The 25,838-nt window shown below is 36.4% G+C and overlaps 9 protein-coding genes across 13 annotated transcripts; 4 read left to right on the forward strand and 5 right to left on the reverse strand.

Annotated features, from left to right (window-relative positions):
- The first annotated feature begins 753 nt into the window (after nucleotides 1-753).
- On the forward strand, nucleotides 754-4,237 carry LOC140969484 (uncharacterized). 2 transcript variants are annotated; one of them, XR_012173942.1, is made up of 14 exons: nucleotides 754-881; nucleotides 983-1,095; nucleotides 1,469-1,591; nucleotides 1,824-2,017; nucleotides 2,156-2,231; nucleotides 2,326-2,412; nucleotides 2,496-2,576; nucleotides 2,669-2,701; nucleotides 2,781-2,834; nucleotides 2,911-2,952; nucleotides 3,062-3,140; nucleotides 3,422-3,492; nucleotides 3,591-3,963; nucleotides 4,146-4,237. XR_012173942.1 is itself a non-coding variant. In XM_073430846.1 (13 exons), the coding sequence occupies exons 1-13, from the start codon at nucleotides 797-799 to the stop codon at nucleotides 3,684-3,686; spliced, it is 1,134 nt and encodes a 377-aa protein (XP_073286947.1). In that variant the 5' UTR covers nucleotides 754-796; the 3' UTR covers nucleotides 3,687-4,124. The 2 variants fall into 2 exon arrangements, 1 of the variants encoding a protein (XP_073286947.1); XM_073430846.1 differs by lacking the exon at nucleotides 4,146-4,237 and having other exon boundaries at nucleotides 3,591-4,124.
- Nucleotides 4,238-4,278: 41 nt separating this feature from the next.
- Nucleotides 4,279-5,026, reverse strand: LOC140969486 (plastocyanin-like). The gene has a single exon (XM_073430848.1). It carries the CDS (start codon nucleotides 4,880-4,882, stop codon nucleotides 4,379-4,381), a length of 504 nt encoding a protein of 167 aa, XP_073286949.1. The 5' UTR covers nucleotides 4,883-5,026; the 3' UTR covers nucleotides 4,279-4,378.
- Nucleotides 5,027-6,123: 1,097 nt separating this feature from the next.
- LOC140969485 (uncharacterized) lies at nucleotides 6,124-8,128 on the reverse strand. The gene is made up of 4 exons (XM_073430847.1): nucleotides 7,894-8,128; nucleotides 7,688-7,785; nucleotides 7,234-7,491; nucleotides 6,124-6,475 (listed from the first exon to the last, which is right to left on the reverse strand). Exons 1-4 carry the CDS (start codon nucleotides 8,003-8,005, stop codon nucleotides 6,308-6,310), a joined length of 636 nt encoding a protein of 211 aa, XP_073286948.1. The 5' UTR covers nucleotides 8,006-8,128; the 3' UTR covers nucleotides 6,124-6,307.
- Nucleotides 8,129-8,357: 229 nt separating this feature from the next.
- On the forward strand, nucleotides 8,358-10,116 carry LOC140969482 (probable ribosome biogenesis protein RLP24). The gene is made up of 5 exons (XM_073430843.1): nucleotides 8,358-8,494; nucleotides 8,572-8,676; nucleotides 9,324-9,437; nucleotides 9,544-9,680; nucleotides 9,774-10,116. Exons 2-5 carry the CDS (start codon nucleotides 8,596-8,598, stop codon nucleotides 9,943-9,945), a joined length of 504 nt encoding a protein of 167 aa, XP_073286944.1. The 5' UTR covers nucleotides 8,358-8,494; nucleotides 8,572-8,595; the 3' UTR covers nucleotides 9,946-10,116.
- Nucleotides 10,117-10,206: 90 nt separating this feature from the next.
- LOC140969481 (high mobility group B protein 9-like) lies at nucleotides 10,207-12,634 on the reverse strand. The gene is made up of 5 exons (XM_073430842.1): nucleotides 12,292-12,634; nucleotides 12,098-12,176; nucleotides 11,808-11,970; nucleotides 10,435-10,802; nucleotides 10,207-10,346 (listed from the first exon to the last, which is right to left on the reverse strand). The coding sequence occupies exons 1-5, from the start codon at nucleotides 12,444-12,446 to the stop codon at nucleotides 10,251-10,253; spliced, it is 861 nt and encodes a 286-aa protein (XP_073286943.1). The 5' UTR covers nucleotides 12,447-12,634; the 3' UTR covers nucleotides 10,207-10,250.
- Nucleotides 12,635-13,635: 1,001 nt separating this feature from the next.
- Nucleotides 13,636-17,252, reverse strand: LOC140969483 (uncharacterized). The gene is made up of 14 exons (XM_073430844.1): nucleotides 16,961-17,252; nucleotides 16,474-16,585; nucleotides 16,262-16,374; nucleotides 16,009-16,131; nucleotides 15,592-15,785; nucleotides 15,226-15,301; nucleotides 15,036-15,122; nucleotides 14,871-14,951; nucleotides 14,752-14,784; nucleotides 14,609-14,662; nucleotides 14,492-14,533; nucleotides 14,325-14,403; nucleotides 14,129-14,199; nucleotides 13,636-14,011 (listed from the first exon to the last, which is right to left on the reverse strand). Exons 1-14 carry the CDS (start codon nucleotides 17,129-17,131, stop codon nucleotides 13,919-13,921), a joined length of 1,329 nt encoding a protein of 442 aa, XP_073286945.1. The 5' UTR covers nucleotides 17,132-17,252; the 3' UTR covers nucleotides 13,636-13,918.
- A 473-nt stretch (nucleotides 17,253-17,725) lies between these two features.
- LOC140969488 (uncharacterized) lies at nucleotides 17,726-19,082 on the forward strand. Of its 2 annotated transcripts, none has more exons than XM_073430852.1 (4): nucleotides 17,726-17,929; nucleotides 18,092-18,362; nucleotides 18,553-18,783; nucleotides 18,912-19,082. In XM_073430852.1, exons 1-3 carry the CDS (start codon nucleotides 17,794-17,796, stop codon nucleotides 18,761-18,763), a joined length of 618 nt encoding a protein of 205 aa, XP_073286953.1. In that variant the 5' UTR covers nucleotides 17,726-17,793; the 3' UTR covers nucleotides 18,764-18,783; nucleotides 18,912-19,082. The 2 variants fall into 2 exon arrangements, with proteins under 2 accessions (XP_073286953.1, XP_073286952.1); XM_073430851.1 differs by having other exon boundaries at nucleotides 18,553-18,771; nucleotides 18,882-19,082.
- Nucleotides 19,083-19,233: 151 nt separating this feature from the next.
- LOC140969487 (F-box protein SKIP23-like) lies at nucleotides 19,234-21,208 on the reverse strand. Of its 2 annotated transcripts, none has more exons than XM_073430850.1 (2): nucleotides 19,962-21,208; nucleotides 19,234-19,547 (listed from the first exon to the last, which is right to left on the reverse strand). In XM_073430850.1, exon 1 carries the CDS (start codon nucleotides 21,133-21,135, stop codon nucleotides 19,966-19,968), a length of 1,170 nt encoding a protein of 389 aa, XP_073286951.1. In that variant the 5' UTR covers nucleotides 21,136-21,208; the 3' UTR covers nucleotides 19,234-19,547; nucleotides 19,962-19,965. The 2 variants fall into 2 exon arrangements, with proteins under 2 accessions (XP_073286951.1, XP_073286950.1); XM_073430849.1 differs by having other exon boundaries at nucleotides 19,234-19,550.
- Nucleotides 21,209-21,367: 159 nt separating this feature from the next.
- LOC140969490 (probable alpha-amylase 2) lies at nucleotides 21,368-25,446 on the forward strand. 2 transcript variants are annotated; one of them, XM_073430853.1, is made up of 13 exons: nucleotides 21,368-21,715; nucleotides 22,220-22,285; nucleotides 22,430-22,463; nucleotides 22,580-22,617; nucleotides 22,743-22,869; nucleotides 22,958-23,184; nucleotides 23,551-23,696; nucleotides 23,817-23,929; nucleotides 24,199-24,287; nucleotides 24,431-24,553; nucleotides 24,658-24,693; nucleotides 24,841-24,939; nucleotides 25,020-25,446. In XM_073430853.1, the coding sequence occupies exons 2-13, from the start codon at nucleotides 22,268-22,270 to the stop codon at nucleotides 25,209-25,211; spliced, it is 1,242 nt and encodes a 413-aa protein (XP_073286954.1). In that variant the 5' UTR covers nucleotides 21,368-21,715; nucleotides 22,220-22,267; the 3' UTR covers nucleotides 25,212-25,446. The 2 variants fall into 2 exon arrangements, with proteins under 2 accessions (XP_073286954.1, XP_073286955.1); XM_073430854.1 differs by lacking the exon at nucleotides 21,368-21,715 and adding an exon at nucleotides 21,875-21,895.
- Nucleotides 25,447-25,838: the final 392 nt, after the last annotated feature.

Below are 25,838 nucleotides of genomic sequence, written 5' to 3' on the forward strand. Positions count from 1 at the left end.
ATGTATATGTCAGCGGATCGTAACACACTTGATGCATGTAATCATAAAAAATGGAGAATTCAGTAGTTTTGTTTAAAAATTTTAACATGAAAGAACTACCACAATTTAATTACGGATTTTAACTTTAATTAATTAATAGTGTATATATAATGAAAAAGACAACTGATAAATCTGTTGGTTGGTAATGATGCTATCCAAGTGATATTGTTAAGAATATTCACAGCACACGCATTTCAATTTTAGCATCTACTATCCCTAGTTATTATGACATTTACGGGTGCAAAGAAATCGAAAATCGCCTCTCTATTTGCTATTTTTAATTTAATATATACATGTTGTTACGCCATATGTTCGATAAAAATCCACCCAGAAAAGGGAAAAAAATTGTGTCGATATTCGGAGAATAATTAACATGCTAATAAAGCTTCTTTAAATTTATTTCAATGGTTGTTTACTTATTTCAAGAAAAAGAATTAAGTCTTGAGGTGGACCCACGAAATCAAGAAATTCTACAACATAAAGAAACATTGCTTGGGAATCGGGTTTCACTTCCCAACTCACAAAATAATAATAATAATAACTCAAATTTATGTCACACTTTTTAAATTTTTTTATTTTTATTCCTTACTATGTTTTGAAAAAGTAAAAGCAAATTATATCTCCCTTCGATCGCCGATATACGACGTGGAAGCCCACGTTAATTATTTCTGTATATGCTGTCTGAAAAATACGTACCCATCTCCTTGAAAATTATATAAAATGGGCGCAGATTATTGGGTTGGGATCGCTTGTGGTGATGCCATTGGTGGGGAATCTTTCCGATACTTATGGAAGAAAGGTCATGCTCACACTCCCTATGGCTCTCTCCATTCTTCCTCTTGGTATCTTCACTTCTCAACTCTTCTTCTTCGTTATATATACTAGCAGGGAACGCACACACGATTGATAGGCAACATTAATAACATGATTTTATTTTTGACAGTGATATTGGCTTACAGAAGGACGAAATATTATTTTTACGGTTATTATTTGCTAAAAACTGTGATAGCCATGGCAACAGAAGGAAGTGTCCAGTTTCTTGCTCTTGCATATGTGGTACGCCACTTCTCCATTTCCAGCATTATTGAGGAGGATATACAATACACGGACGCAAGAAACAACTAGTACATTAATTTGGTCTTGTAATTTAAAATTTTAAAAAATAAATTTTAGATCTTTTTTTTAAAAAAAAAACCATTTGCATTTAATATACTATACCTGTTCTCGTTTATCATTCTCGTAACATTTCTAATTATGTATGACTTGTATCAGATTTAATAGGTTGTCCATAGATTGCTACTGAAAATATTACAGAATATTTCCTGCTTGTGAGATACACGTTATAGAGCTAACTAATTCATAACTAGGATTATATCAGGAAAATTTATTATTTTTCTAAAAATAATTGTGTGTGGGGAGTTGGTTGCAGGCAGATAATGTTCCAGAGAGCAAACGAGCTTCGGAGTTTGGGATCATATCAGGCTTTGCATCTTCTTCTTTCGTCTTTGGGAATTTATCGGCTCGATTCCTTTCCACTTCTGCTACGTTTCAAGTATTCACCTTTTCGTATATGAATATATGGATAGTAGAAAATCAGGCTTTTTGCTACGTGAAATGATATCTATAATGCTACATTTAAGAAGTTTTGATAATGAGCAAAGCCAGTATTTTCTAAAGTTGTGTGGCATCTGCAAATCTAACTAATACGAAGACAAAATCTTTAAACGCGAGAAGAAAGAACTAGTATTGGTTAGGTGAGTTCTTGTAAAATTGTGTGTGTATAGGTTGCTGCTGCAATGTCAGTGATAGCATTGGTGTACATGAGATTATTTCTTCGTGAGTCATTCGGGAACAATGATATTCGTGCAAAAACAAGCACAGAGACTGATTGTCTTCTACAAAAAGCTCCTGCTAAACAATCCAAACTTTTCAAGAACCTGCCTTTGCTTGATGATACTATTTGCTTGCTAAGGAGAAGGTAAGAAATATTCCTTCATTATCACTCTACCACATGCAAGAATAAGTGTCGAACAGGGCAGTCAAAAAAATTAGAATTTTATTTGTAATCGCTCTAAAACACAAGTTTTTCTCTGATAAGTATTCATCATTGCTGCAGCCCCACATTTTCAAAAGCTGCAGTGGTTGCGTTCTTCATCAATGTTGCAGACGTCGGTCTCTATGCTTCTTTGATGGTTTGTTGCATGTTTCAGCGATCTTGAATATTAGATTTTATGAAGAAAAACTTCTATAATGATCTGTTTCTTTTCCTACTCAACCTCTATGTAGTACTACTTGAAGGCTCAGTTTCACTTCAACAAAGACCAATTTGCCGATCTAATGGTAATTGTTGGAATAGCGGGAGCAATATCACAGGTAGCTGTAAAGCGGTTTACCTTGCATTCACATGATTTTATTATAAACTTTTCGTGACTGTCATTCGTTTGTAAACTTTTCAGCTGATCATCATGCCATTACTAACTCCTTTCATGGGGGAAGAAAAGATGCTTTCTATAGGTCTCTTTTTCAGCTGTGTTCATGTAAGTCAAAATCATTGTGCTAAACTTTACAAAAAATTGAGTGATAATTTACTTGAATAGCTGATTAAACTGGTTTGATTTGTTCATTGCAGATGATACTTTACAGCGTAGCATGGGCACCTTGGGTACGTTTCTTGACCTCTTTCCCAGAAATTGTGAATGAGATTTTTCCATAGATAATTTTTCAAAAATTTGAATTTTCAGGTTCCATATGCTGCAGCTTTGATCTCTGTTGTGGCTACTTTTGCCCTGCCTTGCGTAGGTTCCTAATTTCTTGAATCGATGTTCAGTTTTAAGCATCATATGTTTCCTCATATTGTCGATTCATGTGCAGTTAAGGAGCATTGCATCTAAACAAACTGGTCCAAATGAACAGGTAAATGACAGAGGCCTCGCTGTTGGCTTAATCCATTTTAGATTTGAGTTGAAATGTTCTTTCAGAAAATGCCATGAGATTTTGAATTTGGTTGCTTCGTTGTTTTCAGGGGAAGGCTCAAGGGTGCATAACAGGCATAGGTTCCTTTGCTAGCATCGTCTCCCCAGTTGCTTTCAGCCCTTTAGCAGGTAAGCCGAACCATTTGGTTTTGTCATATGGGATAGTTAGATGTATATTAGCAACAATGCCAATCATTTATTTGAGCTTTTACCAAGCAGTGCATAGGAAACAAGAATTGAAAAACAAATTGGTATGTCTATATAAAAAATATTACAACTTTTATTTCTTCACCGCCTAAAACGAATTTCAAACTGCATTCTGTTCTTACTACAGTGGCATATACTTGGTGCTCAATCATAAATTAACGAACTTAATTTTATCCCAAGAATTTCTTGTTTTTCTATTTCAGCTTTGTTTCTATCAGACAATGCACCATTCCACTTCCCTGGATTCAGTATCATGTGCTCTGGCTTTGCTGCTGTAAGTGACATACATGATTGAAAATAAAAGCCACATTTACAAAGATCATAGTTTAGTAGGGGGAAGGTTTGATGATAATAAGTGCTTGATTTGTGCAGATGATAGCCTTCATTCAAAGTACCATGATCAGGCCGCCTCCGGCTACCACATATTGCAGCATTGATAATTCCAACCCTGCAGAGCCCCTCGTTTAAAACTAATACTCAGTGGCTCAGAATACAGTCTAAATCTTTAGCTTCATCGATCTTTTAATGTGTTGATGCGTAAATGAAGGACGTCTATAGAATCTGAACTTCAAAAGCTAAAGATTTACAAATATAGAAGAAATCAAAGAGGATAAAATGATAGCGTGTCGAATATAATTTGGTTTTGGCAGTTCTTTTGTTGGTTGGAAACATGTAAATTATCTTAGAGGTTGTTTCTTTCTTGTACTAATGAATCTTGAAAGCACAGGAGTGGTAGATTATCTGCGTGGTTTAGAGCATCTCCAATCCTTGCACAAAATTTTCACGCCATTTTGGTGTAAAAGTTGTAGAATATACTTTTTAGTGTAAGATTTGAAGTAAATAAGTTGAAGATGGACGTTACATTTGGTGCAAAAATCGCACTATTTTAATGCAGAATTTACATCAAAATAGATTTCTAGATTGAAGATAGCTTATACGTCACTGAAAACCTGGACTCATAGTCTTCCGAAACACTATTTTTTTATTTCTTCTGTCAATCATGCCCCCGCACAATTAAACAAATCTTGAAAATGATTCATTACAAAAAAGCCAACAAATCTAGAAAAAATCTGACTTACATTCATTTATATATTATCGATAAATGATACAAAAATAAGATTCTTAGCATTCAGAAACACAGTAGATCACACAAAAACAACCTATTTAACGGTGACTTTCCCAGTCATTCCAGCTCCTTGGTGAGGAGCACAATAGAAGCTGTAAGTCCCTTTCTCTACCAAAGTCACTTCATAAACCTCTCCCTTAGCGTTGAGAAGATTCTCCTCAGCCATCGAAATTTTCGATACATCGACTCCGGACGGGACCTCATCTTCATCGAAAAGCACGTTGTGTGGGAATCCAGCATTGTTAAAGAAGGTAATTTTCTCCCCTGATGCCACTACAAAGTTTCCAGGGACAAAAGCTAGTGAGCCATCATCACCACCAAGCATAATCTGGATGGCCAAGGCATTACTGGCCAAGATTGCACTGGCTACCGTGGCAGCAACGCCCACTCCGAACTCTTTAAATGAGGCTTTCACGGCAAGCCTCGAGGTAACGGGGGTGGCGGAGACTTTGATGGCGGTGGCTTTCAACGGTGAAACACTGGCCTTGAGGCCAATACAAGATGGAATTGTAATAGCAGTAGATGGAACAGTTGCCATTCTTTAGTACCCGAGAGACGTGAAAATGGTATTGTTCAGAATCAATTATGGGATTTAATTTATATGAGGAAGTGATTGATTTTAAATACCGAGTGCTGTTTGTGATAGTAGGAAGGTATTTTTTAGCAAAGAATTGGTGGATAGAAGGTTGGATTATGTGGTAGGAGTTATCCTGTGATGTGGGGTTGGATATTTGGAATGTGAGGTAGGAAATGTGGAAGAAATAAAGACAAATCAAGTCGAAATTTGAGGCCACTTTTCTTCCACAACAAAATACTCTTCCAAAATTGACATTAGACTCTATTCCTTTTGCAATAGACAAACACCATACAATATCCATCTTTGTTTATTTGTAAGAAAAAGAACATGATCATAAGAACTAAGAAGATATAGTAGTTGTTGTGGGCAGAATTTTGGTGCCGGAGTAATGGATATAAATAAAGTATTAAATAATATCTTGAAACTGTCGCGTTGTTTTTCGAACTGTTTTCTCTGTAATTTTACATGTTTTTTTCCTCTGTACATAAGTTTATCCGAATAAATACTAAAATTGCATTTGAATGGAGTAATTTAAATCTGAGAGGGCTATGTGGATAAATTTTATACAAGCTCGAACTCACTTTTTTATACCAGCGTTCGCACAACTCTGGGAATTACTCAAAGTCAAGCTTGAACTCAAAATGCCTACTCACTCGAGCGGAAGCTTGATCTCTAGTACTGTTCTTTTGTAGCTCAAGCTCCTCAATTCAACTTGATAAAATAAACAAAACTAAAGGTTGATCTATTATGCAATGGCAAGATGAGATGACTAAGATTAAATTTTGGATGGATAGATTTGAAGCCAGAGATTTCAAATTCATTGGTTCGTTTAAACAAATAAATTTGACATGAATTTCAAATAGTTATTTTTTGAATTTGGGTTTCAAATTCATCTCAATATTGAATCGTTTAAAATCGTCCCCTCAAATGACTTCTTTAAATCCAAATCATTCGATCCAAACACAACCTACCGTGCAAAGCAAAAGCCAAATATATGATAAACCAATCCTCCCCGCGAACAGCTTCCCCTATTTCAAATTCTTGAGCTTCTTCAATTGGAAATGTAAAGAATGAACATAGATTCAACGCACCGCTCTATTCAATTCTTTCACAGAATTCCTTAACCCAAACCAATTCAAGTAAAAGGCCTGCTTGTTATATCAGGGTAGCTTGTTAACCCAAAAATAATTCAATAAGCCATCTTAGTGTATGCAACTGCTTAAATAAACACCTATACAAGTTTGCGTTAACACTACATATTCAACAATAATTAACTGTCACATCTCTATTTACACAATAATACACAGTTCCCCTATAAGCCAATTAAAGGTACATTTAACAGGTAAAACAAATACCTAATATGCTTTGCATAGCATAAGCCAACTTTCATATGGGTGGAAATATATCATCATTGTTGTCCCCATCCATTTCAAAATACTTGAACCCAATAGCATTCTCTTGGTTCGGATTGAAGCTCGAATTAACATAGCATTTCATGTCATGGAAGAGATTCAAATTATCCACCAGTTTATGAAATATGTTGCACCCACAACACTGCCAAAATACAAAAGAATTCCATTAAATTACTGTTCTAAGATATAATACTCTAGCGATCCAAGCTAAATGTCTTGTTCTATAACATGCAAGCTACTTATTAAAGAGTGCAATATGCACTCAAGCTCATGGACATCATAATGCATAGATATAACTCGAAGCACGTACCCAGTGAGGTTCCCCAGATGATATGATCTGTATAAACTATAAACTATCAAATGACAATAAACTAAATACTTCTCAACCTATTAGGAGAATAAATAACCATAAAACCTTACAATTTACTTTGTATTTACAAACCCCACATTTAAGGAACACTTAAAAAGCACACTAACTCGATGTACGAGCTTTTTGATTTGTTTCGAGGTGTATAATGGAAGAACTGAGCCTCAAAGCTAGGTGCACGCACTGCAAGTTTACAATAATGGTTACAACATTGCATAGAGATGAGCCGGGAAGTCTACCTTCAAAAAAAGAATCTTGAAACTTCCTCAACGGCCCTAAAGTACACTAAATCATCGCGGTCAAATTATTGCATGAGGTCGCCTCTGGTCACGAAGTTGTAATATTTTCTCGTCCTCTCACTAGTTTAACATACTGATTGCTAAATAGATTCACTCAATATTCAATTAATCGGTAAAATAAATCTAGGATGATGTCCAATATTACCCTCGAAATAATAATCTTGATATTAATGCACATGCGCGAGAGTTAACATTTTTATAAAAATTAAACATGAACTTAAAATAAATGGGCACCTGTACAAAGACGGTGCCATCAGTGTAAGCATGTGGATTAATGGCCCGAGTAGTACGCTGACCACAAACATTGCAAGTGAAGGCCACGCGCATCCGACGCCGGGGGGATTTTGTGAAGAGCGACCAAGGGAAAGTAGACACTCGTTCCATATCCGAATCAGAATCCAACCCGACTGGAACTGATGGTCCCTCCATGCCCGACCCAGTAGTCCAACCTCGCACGCTCGCAGCACTTAAAACCAACCCCATTGCGGCATCCTACAGATACACGCAAAACCAAATAAATCACACCCAAAAATCGAATTCTGCAAAAAACAAAGTTTATTAGCTATTTAACAACAGTAATTTCCTTGAATCAAAGTTCAAGTTCAATAAAAAAAAAATGAGGGAGCTGGAAGGGGAGAAACGAAGCAAATCATAACATTCTTCGAGAGAAAAATCAAAACGCACGTACCTTGGAGAGCGTTCGGTTTCTAAGAACGGGGACGAGAGCAGAATCAGCACAATCGGTTTCGGGATCGGGTTCGCAATTATTCTTACAATCGTTACAATCTGCAAGAAAACAAACAAAAAAATCAAAAGGGCTCAGACAGCTGAATAACAAAAAAAGAGAGAAAAAATAAGAGGAGAGAGAGAGAGAGAGAGAGAGAGAGATATGACTTCTGGGGAAGGAGGAAAAACGGAGGAGACGCCGGGTAGAAAGATCCTTCGATTTACTTGGGGAAAAAATCGGCAGAGAAACGGCGCCGGTGGTTGAGGTTATCGTTTCCATATCAATGAATTTTCTAATTCAGTAGAGATAAATTAGTTACGGCGGCGAACCACAGAGAATGGTGGCGAAAATTGAAAGGGATACTGTGAGGAGGAGATATTCTTCCTTGTTTGTGAGGCAGCTGTTGAGTTGGCGCCTACTTTTGGACAGTAATTGGGCCTCTCCCTCCGTTGAAGAGCCATGTAAAGCCCATCTCATGAGCCTAATTTTGAATCGTTTGTTGCTCTTCAATTGAATGTAAAGCCCATTAAGATTCTTGTCTACTTATTTACGCTTGTACATATATATANATATATATAAAATTAAAAGTGTAGATAATATACACACGTAAAAATGCACGTAATGCGTGGATTTATACACTAGTATTTAGAATACGGAACTCAAATGGCGATAACCTGGCGACCAAAGCCCTAATACTTTGTAATTTCTATTTTCTTCTCTGGTTCGGTCGCAGCTGGGTTCTCCGTTCTCCTTCTTGCCGCATGACAGGTCCATATTTTTCATTTTCCAATTCAATTTTCTTCTGAATTACTTCAAACTGATAGGTTTTCTTCTCACTGGAACAGCGTGGTTTATGAAATAGAGGAACCATGAGGTTGGAGAAGTGTTGGTTTTGTTCTTCTACAATATATCCCGGGCACGGGATTCAGTATGTTCGAAATGATGCCAAGGTTAGAATTTTCATCCTACCTATTTCTCTCTGTATGGTTTTGCTTTTTGTCAAAATTTGTGCTTAAACTTGCTTTAAAGTTGTGGTGACTTATGGAAAATGGTATCTGTTAAAAACTTAATCTTTAATTTGGTGTTTTTGTCACTTGAGTACAACTGGATCGGTTGAAATTTTATTTCAAAGCTTCGCTTATCTGAAGCTTTATTCATCCCTGCGATAAATTTTTTACCTGAATGGATTGATTGGCAGGAGACTAATTGCCTTCACCTGTCTGTGAATGTGTAGATTTCTAAAATGGAAAGTGCTTGAGCTTGAGAGGAAAATTTGATTATAAATTTGACACAGATGTTATTGCAATGCTTTAGGTTGATGAGAAGGGCATAGCTGTTATCACATTGTTTTATGTTGTTGAGTAGACTGCCATATGCAGCTAAGCTGATGTATGTCAATCTTGTATTGACTGAGCAGTTGGGGATTTTGTTCCACTAATTGAACTCTGGGATGATGTTCAGTCAACTTTTGATTCTCAAATGTATATGAAAAGTGATCGAGTGCTTCTTCTCAAAACTTGGTTATTGGCCTGTTGAGTGCTTGTTTTCTGTTTTGTGCAATTTGAGTCCATAAATGACCCACTATTTGGCTATGCAGATCTTTAGGTTTTGTCGTTCTAAATGCCACAAAAACTTCAAGATGAAGAGGAACCCTCGTAAAGTAAAATGGACCAAGGCTTACAGACGGCTGCATGGCAAGGACATGACTCAGGTAAGAAATATCGTCATCATTCATATCTTTTTTTTTATGAATCTCTTTTACTCGATTCAACTGCAACAAGCTGATATGTCTAGTTGGCATTGTTTAAACTTATAAGGATTCAACATTTGAATTTGAGAGGAAACGCAATAGGCCTGAGAGATATGATAGGAATGTAACCGAGAATACTCTGAAGGCTATCAAGAAAATCGATAAAGTCAGAGTTGATAGGGAAGCCAGGCACCACGCCAAGAGGTTCTTCTTGCTGATTATTGCCAACCGTTGAATATTATTGCTTTATGTCAATTTATATTAATGAATATCGACCTGTATTACAATATCGGACAGAATGAAGGGAAAGAAGGCCCAGTTACACAGAGAGGCGGCAAAGGAACTGGAACAGAGCATTCACATGCTCAAAGCTCCTGCTGTTCTCCTGCAAGATCCCTCGCTCACATTACCAAAGATCAAGGTCCAAGTTTCTCAACAGCAAACCGAGGACAATCATCACATGGAGTAATAATTGAATTATGATGGCTTGCTATCTTTTTACTTTTCAGATTTCCTCTTTTATGAGTGTAATGAAATTAAATTTTCCATTAAACTCCTAGAATTCCATCATTTATGATGGCAATTTGGTTCTTTTGTATTAAAGAATTTGCAGGACATTAATAGGGGGGGTTAAAAACAATTGTTAACCGAAAAGAGGAAAACTAAGCACGCTACATTGAAGGTCAAGCTTTTCTCTGACAAGAAATGCATTAGGCTGCTCGGTTTTGAGGCCAAGGCTTTTTGACTTTTAGTACACAGTTATAACGCTTGAGTTCAATAATGGGCTTGCTCTATCTTCAGTCTCTCCCTATACTCTTTCATCTCTCTCTGATACCTTTCTTTGTCCTGTACTCCATAGCTTTGGTAAATCTGTGTTAAAAATATACATGTGATGCACGTGAATTAAAGTATGAAGTGCATCTGATACCAAGTTATATAGATAGCCATATAGTTATACCATCCTTTCTTCAGAGGAGAGGTGGTTCCATGACTGCCCTATCATCTTTGTGAACTCCCTCTCTCTGTTTGGGTATAGTGACTTCAGATGTGAATGCCTCTCTGCAAAAAAAAAGTTGTAGCCACTCCTGTTGGGTTTTGGACGGCCCGGATCTCTTCTTCTCCTCCTCCTCTGACCTGTCTTGTGAAGCTGCGGGGTATAGGGTATGATAGCTTTGCAGGGTTGAGGAGTCAACATAGAATTACCAAGAGGACAGCTTGGATGATAGAGCACACCATTTAGTGTCTCATCCCCTACTTGGATCGAAACCAGGTAGCCACAATCGAATTTTCCATCAATTGTTCCAATAGCTTGGAAAGAGGAACAGGCTGTTGAAAGAATGACGAGTTACACAAGACCCGCGTTTTCATTAGACCAGTTTAAATCTAAGAGGAGGCCCGGAGATCCTAGAATAATTTTTATTTTCATGTTTTGAACCAAAGAACCAGCCGTTGAAATTTGCTAAAAAAACCGTGATATAATAAAGCATTTTTCCAAGAAACCCATCCACCAATTTAAAACCAAAAAAGAATAAATCATAGAAGAGTTTTCTACAAATTAATTCAAGCTTTATTTTCATGAAAAAAATTATTTAAATTACATGAAACTTACGTATCTTTTCAAGTTTATGTAGTGCATTAAGAAACCAAAGAAATGACCAAACCGATATAATAATAATAATAATAATTTTTTATGCTGCAATAGTAGGCAGTGATTAGTGAGAGTGAATTTTAATTTTAAGTGCACAACTACGCAATTCGAGTGAGCAAGGTGAAAATAAATAAAATGATATCCAATTACGATATAATTGTTTAAATAGAAGAAATTATATTGGGACGGACAATCATGAGCTATATCCACATCAAAATACGGACATCATATTAGATTTAAGACTTAAAAACCATATATATTATATAAATTATTAATTACAAATTAAAAAAAAACGAAAAAAAAAATGTGAATAGCCAACTTTACCAGTACCCACAGAATATGAAACATTAACGTTTGTGGCAGAGAAATTAAAAGATGTGTGGTTCCTATGTAATTTATTATCAGCAACTTAGCTTTTCAATTAATGATCCCTACTCTTGTATAGGTCCAAAAATTTTCCTCCGCAGGCAATATCCTATGCAATTTCATTCTTGAAACAAAATTATTCTTTCAAATACATATACGCATGCAATTCAAAAGAACATCGATATTTCAAAATTAAATACATATGATTTCTTAAAAATATATTTCACCGGGTCTAAAATATATAGTAATAATATATCACGCATCACTGAAGAAAAAGTAACCAAAATCTTGAAAAAAAATAGCGATTTTATGTATACCTGTTTGAGCAAGAATGGAACCTTGACGCCTGAAGAAGTAAACCAGCTCGTAGGGATGGAGGAGAGTGAAATAATGTTTCCTTAACGCATATGAAGCGCTTGTGGCCGTTGCCGAAAAATCAAAAACTGAACTAATTTCTCTCCATTTTTTCTCCGTCACCACCTTTTTTTCCGGGGGGGAAATCATTAAAAATTTTAAGGAAACGACTAGGGAAAAAATATGATAAAACAGATATGTTTCTTACATATATAGTTTTGTATTATCATGAAATGTTTATAAATAATCAGACCTTATCGAAGCCGCCTCTTTTAGTGACCTCCACATATAGTACATGCAGATTCAGCACCTTCCCTCCAATTACAGGAACCCTTCCACCAAAAAAATTATAGATATTAATTATACTTACATGCAGATTTTCACTCTTTCAATTCATCAAATCATGTTCTAAATAAGATTTCTTGGTACTAGAGAAAATGTACGTACATAAATTTGGAGCCCAGAGAGTTGTGGAAGCTTTGAAGAGTGTTGAAGAACAGTATATGATCCTTGACAACATCTTCATGGGAGGCTAAAGCAACAGGATAAGGCTTGCCCTGCACTCCGTTGCAGCTAATAATTTCTGTTTCCGGAGACATCATTCGCCGGCGCAAGGCGGCGGAGAAATAATAGCCGGAGAATATAGAAGAAAATACAAAACAATATTACCGTAATCTGAATAAAAAAAGGGTCGTTGGCGGGCAAAGATGAGTAAATGTAGAGGGAGAGAGAGCTTAAAGTGGGGCGAGAGGTGACAAAATTGTTAATTATAATGTCTAAAGCCAGAGACGATTCCAAGATGGGTTGTCATTAATTTAGGGTCTATTTTTTAAAATATATATTCTGAATATCTAAGTTGAAAGTAAATTAATGTTTCATTTCTGTAATTTATAATTTAAGAAAAATTTCAAAACAAATTATTTTGATTCACATTTAGTTTTCTTTTTTTTTTTAAAATAATTATTACATTTATTTAATAGCAGATTTCAGATTATTAATATTAATTAAATAATTATTTAAGTAGGAATTATATGACATGAAGAATAAAACTGTATATGTTTGTTAAAAATAATTATATAATATATATTTTTCAATATTCAAACAAATAATTCAACTAATACATTAAACCAAACATGCACACTCCTCGTCCGAGTATTTATTGTAGGATTAATGATAACTTTGGCTTTTTCTTACCAACCCAAATTAACTCACTTCAAATCTCAATGTATTAGCTTACAGACATTAGTTTGCACATAGGTGAAGGTGAGTCGATTCAGTTATCTGAAATGGATTCAGGTCCGATTTAAGCTCGTATTATATTAAAAATTGATCCTTTTGGTCCAAACCCAAACCCAAACCCAAACCCAAACCCAATGAGGCTCGTTCATGTACAGCTCATACAAGATTCATAAAATTAATGGCAAAAATAAATTTATCACTCATTAGGTTGGACTTCGAATGGAGACAGTCTGTGGAAGCTCAAACTCGTTCCATTAATGGAATTTGGTCAATCTGTTTCACGCTGCCAAAATTACCTAATATTTTCCTTTTTTTTATTTTATATACGCACATAAATATAAGGAAAATTTTCATTTTTTGTCCTCATATCAAATTTCAGTTTTAGTCCTGTTATCTTTTTTTTTCCTTTCAATTTTAATCATTTCTCGATATAACAACGACGTGACACTTACATGATACTTACGTGTTCAGTTATATTAGAGCAATTTAAGACTTCTCGGATCAGCCCGCTGACCATGAAAAATAAGCTCGTTTAAGATATTTTTTTAAAAAAATAATTGTAAGTTTAATTATAAGGATAATTCCTACAAAGAGAACTGCATGCGTCTGTGCTAGTTTGGATCCCTTCTATATTATCAATCTTTGTTCTAAAGTTCATGCTTTTGACTCAATATTCGATTTATTTGTGCCTCTATATATCATAAACCTGCAGCTTCTTTTGGAATGTTAAGCTTTTTCCTTCTGAAGACCAGTTGAAGATCTTTACTCATGATGTTCAGATTGCGTAATAAAGATGATGACTATATGTACTCTGGGCCAACAAGCAGCGGTAGTGTTAGACCAGTGGCTGTGCAGGGTCGGAAGAGTTGACGCTGCTATTTGTTGCTGGAGCAGGCCTTATCATCATACTTAGAATCAAAGCGATCATCTGCATCGACCAAGATTCGTCATGATGAAGCTCGTTAAGTCGTTTTCGAGTTAACGTGATTTTTTACTTTCTTCTTGACTAATGTACTTTAGTTTCATTGTGGTTAAAAGCACTTACAGCAGCTATGGCAGCGCAGAAGATGCTGAATCCAGGGAAATAGAATGGTGAATTGCCTGCTAGAAACAAAGCTGGGAAAGGGAACAAAAAAAGGGATTTGTTTTCGCAGTATGAAACAGACACAATGTAAGAGGAATTGCTGTACACGTAGACCAATATTTAAACACGTAGAGTAAGAGTTATGGAGTCAGCGGACCTGTTAAAGGGGTAAAAGCAAATGGGGCAACAATGCCAGCGAAGGAAGATATGCCAGTAATGCACCCCTGAGCCCTCCCCTACAGCAACCAAAGAGATTTCAAATCTCAATCTCATCATTTTTTCCTATACATTTCAACCCAAATATCGAACCGACATAAAGATTACCTGTTCATCTGGACCTGTCAGTTTTGAAGCAATGCTCCTCAACTGCACATGAATTGGAAAAGTTCAAAAAACTTCGTGCTCGAGACAAAATATTGTGGCAAGGAACAGATAACTCACACATGGCAGAGCAAACACGGACACAACACACATCATTGCCGCAACGTAAGGAACCTGCAAGTTGTAAATTATCAAAAGAATAAGCAAAGAGCCATGAAGAAAAGGTCTCGTTAACAATTGTTGATAAACAGGACAAGATGTACCCAGGGAGCCCACGCAACGCTGTAAAGTAAAATCTGCAATCAAGAAGTTATGCTTGTTATCAAAACCTACGTGTGTATGTTAAAACATATATAAATGCCATTCGAAAAGTTTCACTTACATGAGCAAAGGTGAAAAAAAGACCTATAGAAAGCATCTTTCTCTCCCCCATAAAAGGACTGAATACAGGCATGATGATCAGCTGAAAAGTGGAAATGTCATCACGTGATGCAAACGCATGAGAACATAAAATGATAGTTATAAAGTCAATGCAAGGTAAAACTACCTGTGATATTGATCCCGCAATTCCGGAAATTATCAATAGATCTGCGAATTGATCTTTGTTAAAGTGAAACTGAGCCTTCAAGCAATACTGCATTATTGTAAAGGGAAGGGAAAAGAGAAAAGCAGAAGATCTTCAATAAAAGCTTATGCAGTATAATTCAATTCCGGGAATCACTAAAATGTAAACAAACCATTAACGAATCGTAGAGGCCGAATTCTGAAACATTATAGAAGAATACAATCACTGCTGCTTTTAAAAAGGGTGGGCTGCAGAACAAATGATAAAAGAACAGGCGTTAGAAGATTTTTTTGCGGAAATAATTCCACATTCGACCTTCCATCAAACCGTTCATAGTAGTTTGTATGCGCACAGCCAAACGAACCTATGAGTTGATAGTGCCAAATCCAATCTGACAGCTAGTTTCATGGCCAAAACTCAATGAACTTTTTTTACGCATTCAATGTGAGACAGGGTCTCGTACTTTTTTGAATTGCAAGAATGAATATCTACAAATACTTACCATGTTATGAGATGAAATTAGTTAAACATAACTGACCTTGTTCTTAACAAGCTAATGCTATCTTCCAGTGAAAACATATTCTTGAACAGCAGCCATTTTTTTGCCGGAACTTTCTGCAGAAGACATTCAGTCTCTGTGCTCTTGTTTAGACAAATGCTGTTGTTGACTAATGATTCGCGGAGAAACAATCTCATGTACACCAATGATATCACCGATATTGCAGCAGCAACCTATATATACACATTAATGAAAAGAAAAATTATGTTTGAGCACAATTTTCTTTTTACAGAAATTCATCTAAAGGAATAATACTAGCTCTCGTGATCAAGAATTCATTGTCGTGTGGGACGTGATAAACATGCTAAGAAATTAAGGCGCGTCTGAAACTAGGCATGCATGCAGTATAAATGTTTTGCTATATACATAGAATAAGGATGAAAAGGTGATCAGTACTTGAAATGCGGTTGAAGTGGAGAGGAAGCGAGCCGAAAAATTCCCCAACACAGCGGAAACAAACGCAATGCCTGATACGATTCCAAACACCGAAGCCCGTCTCCTCTCTTGAACAATGTCTGCCTGCAACCACATACCATACACTTGGAAAATAAACTTTCGAAAATCACTCCCTTTGTTCTTTTAAAATTTTTAAAATATTGGGTGATTCGATATAATAGCTCCAGCTAGCGGAAATGGAAAAGTAACGTACCACATATGCAAAAGCAAGAAACGAAACACTCCCTTGAGTCGCCATGGCGATCAGAGTTTTGAGAACATAGTAAGCGTAGAAATAATACTTGGTCATGCTGCAAGCCAGTACCACTGTAATTTCAATTCACAAACTTATCATTAACCGATTAAGTAAGAATTATATACATTATTTTAAGAAAGAAACATATATACAGAAGCGAAGTTACAGACTCAGAGGAATGATGGAAAGAGTGATAGGGATGGTGAGCATAATCTTTCTTCCATATATGTCCGATAGATTTCCTAGCATGGGCATCACCACTAGTGATCCCAGCCCAACTATCTGCAATAACACATACCAACATGTTAGATATATAAATGAGATGTAATTGAAATGTGATATATATATATAGTAATAGATATATATATATAGACAACAGGAACATTCTAATGCATGCTTTCCCATATACAAGGGAAATATTATATGATCTGAAACCATACAAATACTTAATAATCTTTCTACAAAATATATATTATAATCTCTGCTTTTATTTATTGAATATTTAATGTTTTCTTCCTTGCAAGCATTACATGCCAGGTATCTAGTCTAGTAATTTATTAGATGCCATGTAAGTATAAATAAAAAGAGAAAAACGAAGAGTGTAGCGCTTCACGAGTAGTTCAGAATTTTTTGGAGGACTAAGTAGTAAGTACATACCACTTGCTGCGCTCCAGAAAGATAGATGGCTAATGAGCACTTGTCTTTTCCGGGGCAAAGCACCGCCATGGTGACGTCGGTGCTGGACGGAACCACCATGGATCCGGCGAAGCAGTAGAGGAATAATGTCACGAACATGTGGCTCAGCCCTCTTGCAGGTACCTCATCCATATCTCAGCCTCCCTGCGTTATTGTTTTTGTTAAATATACCTACTTCAATGGGAATTTTAGTGTATACGAGAATAGCCAAGTGTCGAAGTAAAAGAAGATACTTTACACTCGGATTTTTTTAAAAAAAAATTAGAGAATTATATATACAAACGTAGAATGAGAATATATATATNGATTATAAATATCACAATCTTCGCTTCCCAACTTTTCTTAATTTTTTTAATATTATCCTCGCGTCTAAAAAATTTAATAGAACCCTTTTACCACTTGATAAATGACTGAATTTTGATAAAAATTATGTTAAGATTTTCTCTAACTTATTGATTTCATTTTGAAAGAAACTGAATAATATTTTAATAAAGCCATGTTTATTCTTAATTTTCAATTTGGGAAAAAAATTGAAAAATGTGGAACTAAGAAGTTAAATTTAAATAAAAAAACGAGTATTTTTTGAAGTAAATAAAATGATTTCATGGTAGTTTTTACGGGACATGCAAATAGTTTGATTGAATAAATAAGAGATAAATAATTAATTTTTATTAATGTTTCAGAATTTGAATACTTGTTCTGTATATAATATTACGTATAGCCTGTTCACTCAGCTTATACCTCCATAAGAAAATCGCAGAAGTTTCTTCTCATCAAGACACCATATTATTCACATGGCTTCCAAAAATCCTTCCGTACTCACACTCTGCGAACAACAAAAACTTGTCATGAAACTCAACATCTTCAAGATTCAAGGTACAGACAAACGCGGCAATCCTATTCTTCACGTGTTTGGAAAACTCTTTCCAGGTACGTACGTACGCACAGTTAACAGAATAAAAAGGAAGTAAAGATGAAAATAGATGCTCTGAAATTCATTTCCTGCTCTTAAAAAATATCATAGTGACGATTGATTTACAGCTCTTAAAATATATTATAGTGAAGATTGATTTTGAGTTATATGGATGATAGGGAGAATTGTGAGTGTGGAGGCAGTGATGAAGTACTTGGATGAGGAGATATTTCCAGGTTTAAATGGGAAGACATTTTCGGTAGTGTACATGAACACTGATGTTACTAGAGCTGAAAATTTCCCTGGAATATTTGCTTTACATCGGCTGTACAAAGCCATGCCTGTCGAGGTTAGAGATAATATGGAATCTGTATATATCGTGCACCCGAGTTTTCAGTGCCGGTTCTTTCTTTCCACATTTGGCCGTCTCCTCTTCACCTACGGCGGAGGGTAATTTTATTTCATGTCATCTTTAATTTGGAGCGCCTAGCACACTACAGTTTTGTAATTTTATTTCATGTCATCTTTAATTTGGAGCGCCTAGCACACTACAGTTTTGTTCAATCTGATAGGTTTGCATCAATTTTCGAATCTAAGAATGTCGAATCGATTGAATTTTATTTTATTTTGGATTGAACAGGTTGTGTGGAAAACTGAGATTCGTCTACAGGTTGGATTTCTTATGGGATAACGTCAGACGTGAAGAATTTGAGATACCGAAATTTGTCAACGATTTCGATGAGGAGTTGGAGTATCGTCCACAGTTGGATTTGGGTTTGGAGGGACCCGATCACACCAGATTGATATTTTGGGCCCCTCAGCCCAATTTATACTGGTTCATACCAATTTAATATCTAAGGTCTGGAGACCGGTAGCCCAGTGGTCTCACCCACCAGATTAGCCGGCTTCCTTTCCGTGTTCGATCCCCCTCCCCGACGTGTGTTGTAATAAAAAATATATATATCTAAGGTCTGATCCCGCCCCGGGTTCCTCAGTTAGGCTGGATAAGATTTTACAGTTTTATGGATTTGGGCTACTAAGTGGGCCGGACGAAGCTGTGTTTTGTACTTTCTACTGGTTCATTCAGAGTGCTTTTACAGAACGTATCATATTTCACAAATATAATACGGATATCGGTCCCATTTGCATCGCCTCATATTCTTGTGTAAATGGCTTTATTCACATAACCTTTTATTTTCGATTACATAATAAAATTCCATAAATAAAAGGGAAAGGGAAAGAATGTAACTTGGAGCACACTTGAACCGTTGATACGTGGTTTAGTTTTACCACACAAATGTAAGCAATCTCTTCGTTCCATTCCAAGCCCTGCTCTCGACATCTCCTGCATTCGTGGACAAATTTTCCATACAAGGCTTAGCATTGGATATATAAGATGCTTATATTGGCATTTCCCAGTTTCAGTTCCAGATGTCGTCCATTAACTAACAAACGTCGATTTCTTTCATGTGTAAATTTTCAAAGATGTATTTTTTATCCACTCCAGAATAGGCTTTCTAAACCATGTTCATGCCACTTCAAATACATGCTGAAAATTTTAACATTCTTGTGCCCCGTACTGTCTGTCTCAAGGTGTACGTACATACATGAGTGATGCTCACACCACCCTTTTCACTGCTGTTACCAAGGGCAGAAAACCCGTTAGCCAAATTCATGTGAGATGAAGAAATTTTGTATATTTATAAGATCAAACTTGAATTTTAAGAAAATAATGTTTTTTATTATACCATGAAAAACCAATCGTGCCATGTGTGGACTTTAGGTGAATGATCCACAACTCAGGCAGGGGGGACAGGGAAATGAAATAGGCATTTTCACAAAAAACTGCACTTAAAGTTCGACTTTCCTCACTCCCTGCATCCCTAATCTCAAGAACATTAACTCGAGGTATATCGTAATATTCAAAGTATGCAATCATACATGGTACAACAATCAACAAAAGTTCATCCAACATAAATTCCAATGTACATTCGACGTCCTGCTAAACCACAACCAACACACAAGAGGATCAAATTATAGAGAACGCACGTGTTTAGCACAGAGTCGGAGTAATCCAGATTGGCCAATGCGAATTTGGAGGATAACAAGGCAATACTTCAATGCTTCCATCCTTCAAATTATAGACACCAACATCATGGTATCCCGCGACACCATCGTAATTCGCCCCCGAATAATCATCCGTAAAGTAAATCATATCCCCTTTACACTCTCGGTAATCACTGGCCAACAATGAGAACGAAGAATTCTGCCCCAGGAACAGCATTTTATCATCCAAACTATTCACAATCTCCCAGTTTGGTCCATGAAAATCCAAACGAAAAACAGAAAATTTAACCGTTTTGCTAACTTCATGGTAGTGCTCGATATCAATCTCGAAGTCTAAGTATCGAGTTACCAAGAACAATTCCCCCATTGCATCCACTAAGTACTGCATATCTCCACCAATATTCTGTGGCATGTTCAGAAACCTAACCCCAGTGGGTGAATTGTGGTCATTAACATCACAAATTGCAATCGATCCATGCTTATCGACAGCATAAAATGAATTTTTATAATAGATCACATCCTCACAATATGACCGTGCTTCGTGTATGATTGTCCAAGAATCATCCCCTTTCTTACAGTACGCGAGATCGCCGTATTTGTCAATAATAGTGAAAGCTACGAAATTCGATTCATTTAAAGGATTGTGAGATAGAATTACCTTTTTGACAAATGAGTCACGCATTTCCTTCAAACTGTAATAATACAAGAAATCATTTTCCCGGGCACGGAGAGTGTATTCTTTTCCTATGCTGTAGAAATCGAATTTCAACACATTTGGGAAGGACGAGAGTGGCGGAAGGGTAACCTTAGCGCGGGTGAGAGGGTTGACGAGGAAAATGGAAGGCGACTCGTCGATGAGTACGAGCCAACCGTGGGAGGAGCCAGCGGGTCGGCGGCTGTGGGAGGATTCGGGGAGGCTGAGGTGGTAGAGATTCTTGGTGAGGGGATTGAAGAAGCAACGGCGAATGGAGCTGGTAAGAGGTAGCATTAGCCAAGGGAATTCGCGCGGGAGGTGGCGCGGGTTGATTGGAGCGGCGATAAGCCAGCTTGAACATACGGCTCGGAAACGGATGTAATCGGCGGTAGTGAGGAAGTTCGTGGCAACGGTCTGAAGGACCTCAGGCGGAAGTTCCGACCAGTCAACGGTGAAAGACATCGTGGTAAGTTTCAGAATTGAGAGTGGAATCTGATCAAATTTTGGATGTCTACGTATATCCTCAAATAAATTGTGATTTCATTTCAAAAATTAAATATATAAATAAATAAATTCATCTGTTTATGACTTAAATATTTTAAATCCCACCGAAATTATTGGCTATACTGTACACTTCTCCAGGAAAAAAATGGTATTAAATAAAAGAGACGTGGCGTTAGAAGTTTCCCAAATCTTAGTTTGTATGCATTCATACTCCTGCGTGTCAGTCCACCGTTAATCATGAGGAACAAAAGTCTATGTCAAAAACATGAAGAATCGAATCTCAAAAGCCAAAAGCAATTGCAAAGATTTGAATTTTTCCTACTGGGCTCGCTCAATTCGACAGAAACGTTCATTTTATGCCCGAAAGTTGCGACTTTTTCCGATTCTCCACTTCTTTAAACTTTACGCCGCTGAAGATTCATTGTTCAATTGGTTGAATTCTGTCGCTTTTTTTAGCTTTCTCGTACTATATAAACGGTAAAGATCATCGACTCCAATCATCCTGTGATCGTTCATTTCACCACTCTGCTGATTTGTGGTATATTTCTCGCTTCTGTCTTTGGATTTTGTCCCCGTCTAGTTTTCGTGTTGTGTTGCGTTAATGTTTCGTTTTCACTACTATTAGTTACAAATTTTTAGATTATTGTACTTCACAGAAGAACAAATCCTAGGAAGCAAACTGCGTGTCTGTGTTGATCGACTCTATTGGCTGTCTGGGGTGGCAGTATCGGGAATTTTATCAAGAAATTATCACATGAAAATGAAAAAATTTATGCTTTGATGATCCAGTTTGTGTTTATTGATACTCCACACTATTTGAATTTTGCCTATTTATTTTTGGTCAATCCTGCTCCTGATGGCGTCGTATCGAGCATGGATAACGGCGTTTGATAATGATCGATCAAAAGCTTGTCAAACATTTTCATTTAGACTTCATTTGGCATAATATGTTTAACGAGTGGTCATGTGCATTGTTTCTTGGTTTATAGTTCTTCCATAACTTGGTTGGGAATTTCGAGTGATGAGTTTTTGGTGAACGCAGGAACTTCATTTTTCTACTTGATTATTGGCAATTTCCTTGTGATACAACATGGTGCACACGGCCAACGTAAGGAACTTGGTTTCATATTTGTTTATTGGTGTTAGTGTATTTAACTCATTAATGCAAAAAAATTTAAAGATAACTTCGTATCATTTTGTCTCTGTAACGAGTTAAAACTAGTCTGACTCGTAGCCCTTGAACTGAATGCAGGAATGTGACCAAAATAATCAGCAGACTGATATTGGTAAAATGTTCACTTAATTCTAAGACAGCTTGGTGACTTGTCTGTTCATGTTATCCTTATGCTTTGTGTTGATCTTATACTTACTGAATTTACATGCTATTATTTTCTATGTTCAGCTGCAGCATTACGCAATGGGAAAGAAATTTTATTGCAGGTGACTTGATTATATATCTTCATCTTTTAGTTCGAGCAGAAGAAAAGTATAGATTTTAGGAAAAAACGACTCATTTATTAAATATTTAATCAGATAAAACTATGTTGTAAAAAATTGCTTTGTAGGCTTTTAATTGGGAGTCTCATAAGCATGATTGGTGGAGAAACCTAGAGAAAAAGGTTCCTGATATAGCACAATCTGGCTTTACATCAGCTTGGTTGCCCCCGCCTACCCATTCATTTGCACCTGAAGGTTGAACAATTTCAATTGATTGCTGTACTTATTTTATTGTATGTGCTATTGCTGTTCATTTTTCTCATCTGATTGTCTTAAATGACAGGTTATCTTCCACAGAACCTATACTCCCTCAATTCTTCGTATGGTTCTGAGAATATGTTAAAAGCTTTACTAAATAAGATGAAAACATATAAAGTTAGAGCAATGGCCGACATAGTCATAAACCATCGTGTTGGAACCACCCAGGGGAATGGTGGAATGTACAACCGTTATGACGGAATCCCAATACCATGGGATGAACAAGCTGTTACATCCTGTACTGGTGGAAAGGTTAGTACATGGTATCATGGACACAAGTGGAAAATTAATTTTGTCTATACCTTCTGGAATTGCTGCAGCTTCATGTGACCTTTTTAGTTGCTCTCATTCACTAATATTTGTGATTTTGTCTTTCCTTTGGCGTGTGGGAATACAAGCTTGGTCTAGGGTTATGGGGTTTTCCTCTCGTAAAGAACTTCTTTTAAGTATTGTATCTGTTTTATTTTTCTCTTGATTTGAATTTGTGAACAACAGAGTTGGGATTTTCTCTTTAGTTGAATTTGTGAACAGAGTTGAGATTTTCTACTTTTTCATGGTCATGATTTCTATCTCAATCATTGGCATGTCTATAGTGTTTACAATTGATTAACCATTCAGGGGAACAAAAGTACTGGAGACAATTTTAATGGGGTGCCTAATATAGATCACACACAAGACTTTGTCAGGAGAGACATTACCAACTGGCTTCGGTGGCTGCGTAATACTGTTGGTTTTCAGGATTTTCGGTTTGATTTCGCCAGAGGGTATAGCAGCTTATGCTTTTTTTATATAAACTTTTGAATTTTGTCATTTCGGTATAATTACGTATGTTTTGTTTGTTTATGTTTTTAACTCATCCACTTTCTCTTCTTGTACCAATCTAGCTACTCTCCGAAATACGTGAAAGAGTATATTGAAGGTGTGAAGCCTATATTTTCCGTTGGAGAATTTTGGGATTCTTGCAACTACAGAGACCACCACTTGGAGTACAACCAAAGTATAACTTCTTGAAGATATCATTGCGCACCAATTCATATAATTGACTTTGGAAATATGAAAACCATAGGACCAAAAGTTCACTCTGTAGAAAAAGGTTTCACGCTTCCATCGAAATGGATTAGTCCGTGCCATCTATCATCTTAAACATGTGTAGTTACTCTACCATTTTGAAGGGTCAATTTATGAAGAGAGTTCTCAATACGTGTTACCACTTGAATAAATTCAATTCACTGATTCAACTCATTTTTGTCCAAAACTATATTGCAGATAGTCACAGGCAAAGGATTATCAACTGGATTGACGGAACAGGGCAAATATCGGCTGCATTTGACTTCACAACAAAGGGAATTCTTCAGGTAATTTGAATATAATAATTTGAAACTTGTTTCTGTCACAATTTTATAAAAACTTTCGCTTTCCTATTAATTATAAGATATCCGAAATGAATCAGGCGCTGCCGATTTTTTTACTTTCTCTTTGTACAATATCTTGCTGATAGGAAGCTGTTAAAGGCGAACTCTGGCGTCTTCGTGATCCGCAGGGGAAGCCACCTGGTGTTATAGGGTGGTGGCCTTCAAGGGCTGTCACATTTCTAGACAACCATGACACTGGATCAACTCAGGTAGAGCCGTTGTTCAGTGTTTCAGAATTGCTGATGATTATCATATTTCTGTAGACACATTTTACATGGTGTTCTCAAGAACATGCTGCGAATTGTTTTTGCAGGCTCATTGGCCTTTTCCATCGAATCATATTATGGAGGTATTGCTATTTTCTCTTTGATTGCAATATCACAATTTTTAAATTTATGATGCCTAGATTATATATTTGTTTAGAACATTTTTCCCTTTTGTTAGTATTCCTACTTCTTGTTCAGCTTGCTAATTTCTACTTCATGTTACCTTACAGGGCTATGCCTACATACTCACTCATCCAGGCATACCTTCAGTATTCTACGACCATTTCTATGACTGGGGCAGTTCCATTCACGACCAAATTGTGAAACTGGTATACTATATAATCCCATTTTTTTTCACAGAAAACTTATTTAAAGCATGCGTGAGTTAAAATTTAAATGATCAATACAGATCGATACTAGACGACGTCAAGGCATACACAGTCGATCTTCAATTAATATCCTTGAAGCACAGCCAAATCTTTACGCGGCAATTATAGGCGACAAAATATCCATGAAAATCGGAGATGGTTCATGGTGCCCCTCCGGAAAAGAATGGACCCTTGCAACCAGTGGCCACAGATACGCGGTCTGGCAAAAGTAGCTGCCACCTGGTATTTCTGTTATGCTCGTATGAAAATGTATCACAATCTCACATTAGGAGAGGTCCCTTCTTTTCCATTCCACACAATCTCCCTTCCCTCATTTCTTGCATAATAGCTTGTCTAAATAAGGTCTCCCCGCTATTGATTCTTAAATCATGTTAGAACATTGTGTAAGGATTCAAGCACAGATAAATGAGCCTTACCAAGGCCAAGTTAAGATACGTATTCAGATAAGACGGGTTCATGATCCGGCAAGGATAACTATTATTTAATCATTCCTGAGCTAGGGGATTTGGAGGATCTTTCTACAATACACATACAGTGTTTCTTCCAGGTGAATTTTTAACATTTGAATCATCTAACACATAAAATAACTTCCCTTAAAATACGAAAACTCAATAAGTTGATGTCGTTGGAATGAGAGAGAATTACTCCCGATAATGACATACTAACAACTTAGGAAATTTATTTTTTAAATATTATTTTTTATTGTAAATATAAACAAAACTGACTCATCTCACATGTTAAAAGAAAAACAAACATGTAAATATTAGGTTCGTACTACTGCGGCACAGAATAGGGGCAAAAACTTGTGTGAGACGGTCTTACGGATCGTATTTTGTGAG

The sequence above is a fragment of the Primulina huaijiensis genome, unplaced genomic scaffold (assembly GCF_012295235.1).
Source record: "Primulina huaijiensis isolate GDHJ02 unplaced genomic scaffold, ASM1229523v2 scaffold41923, whole genome shotgun sequence".
In the NCBI taxonomy this organism is placed as follows: Eukaryota; Viridiplantae; Streptophyta; class Magnoliopsida; order Lamiales; family Gesneriaceae; genus Primulina; species Primulina huaijiensis.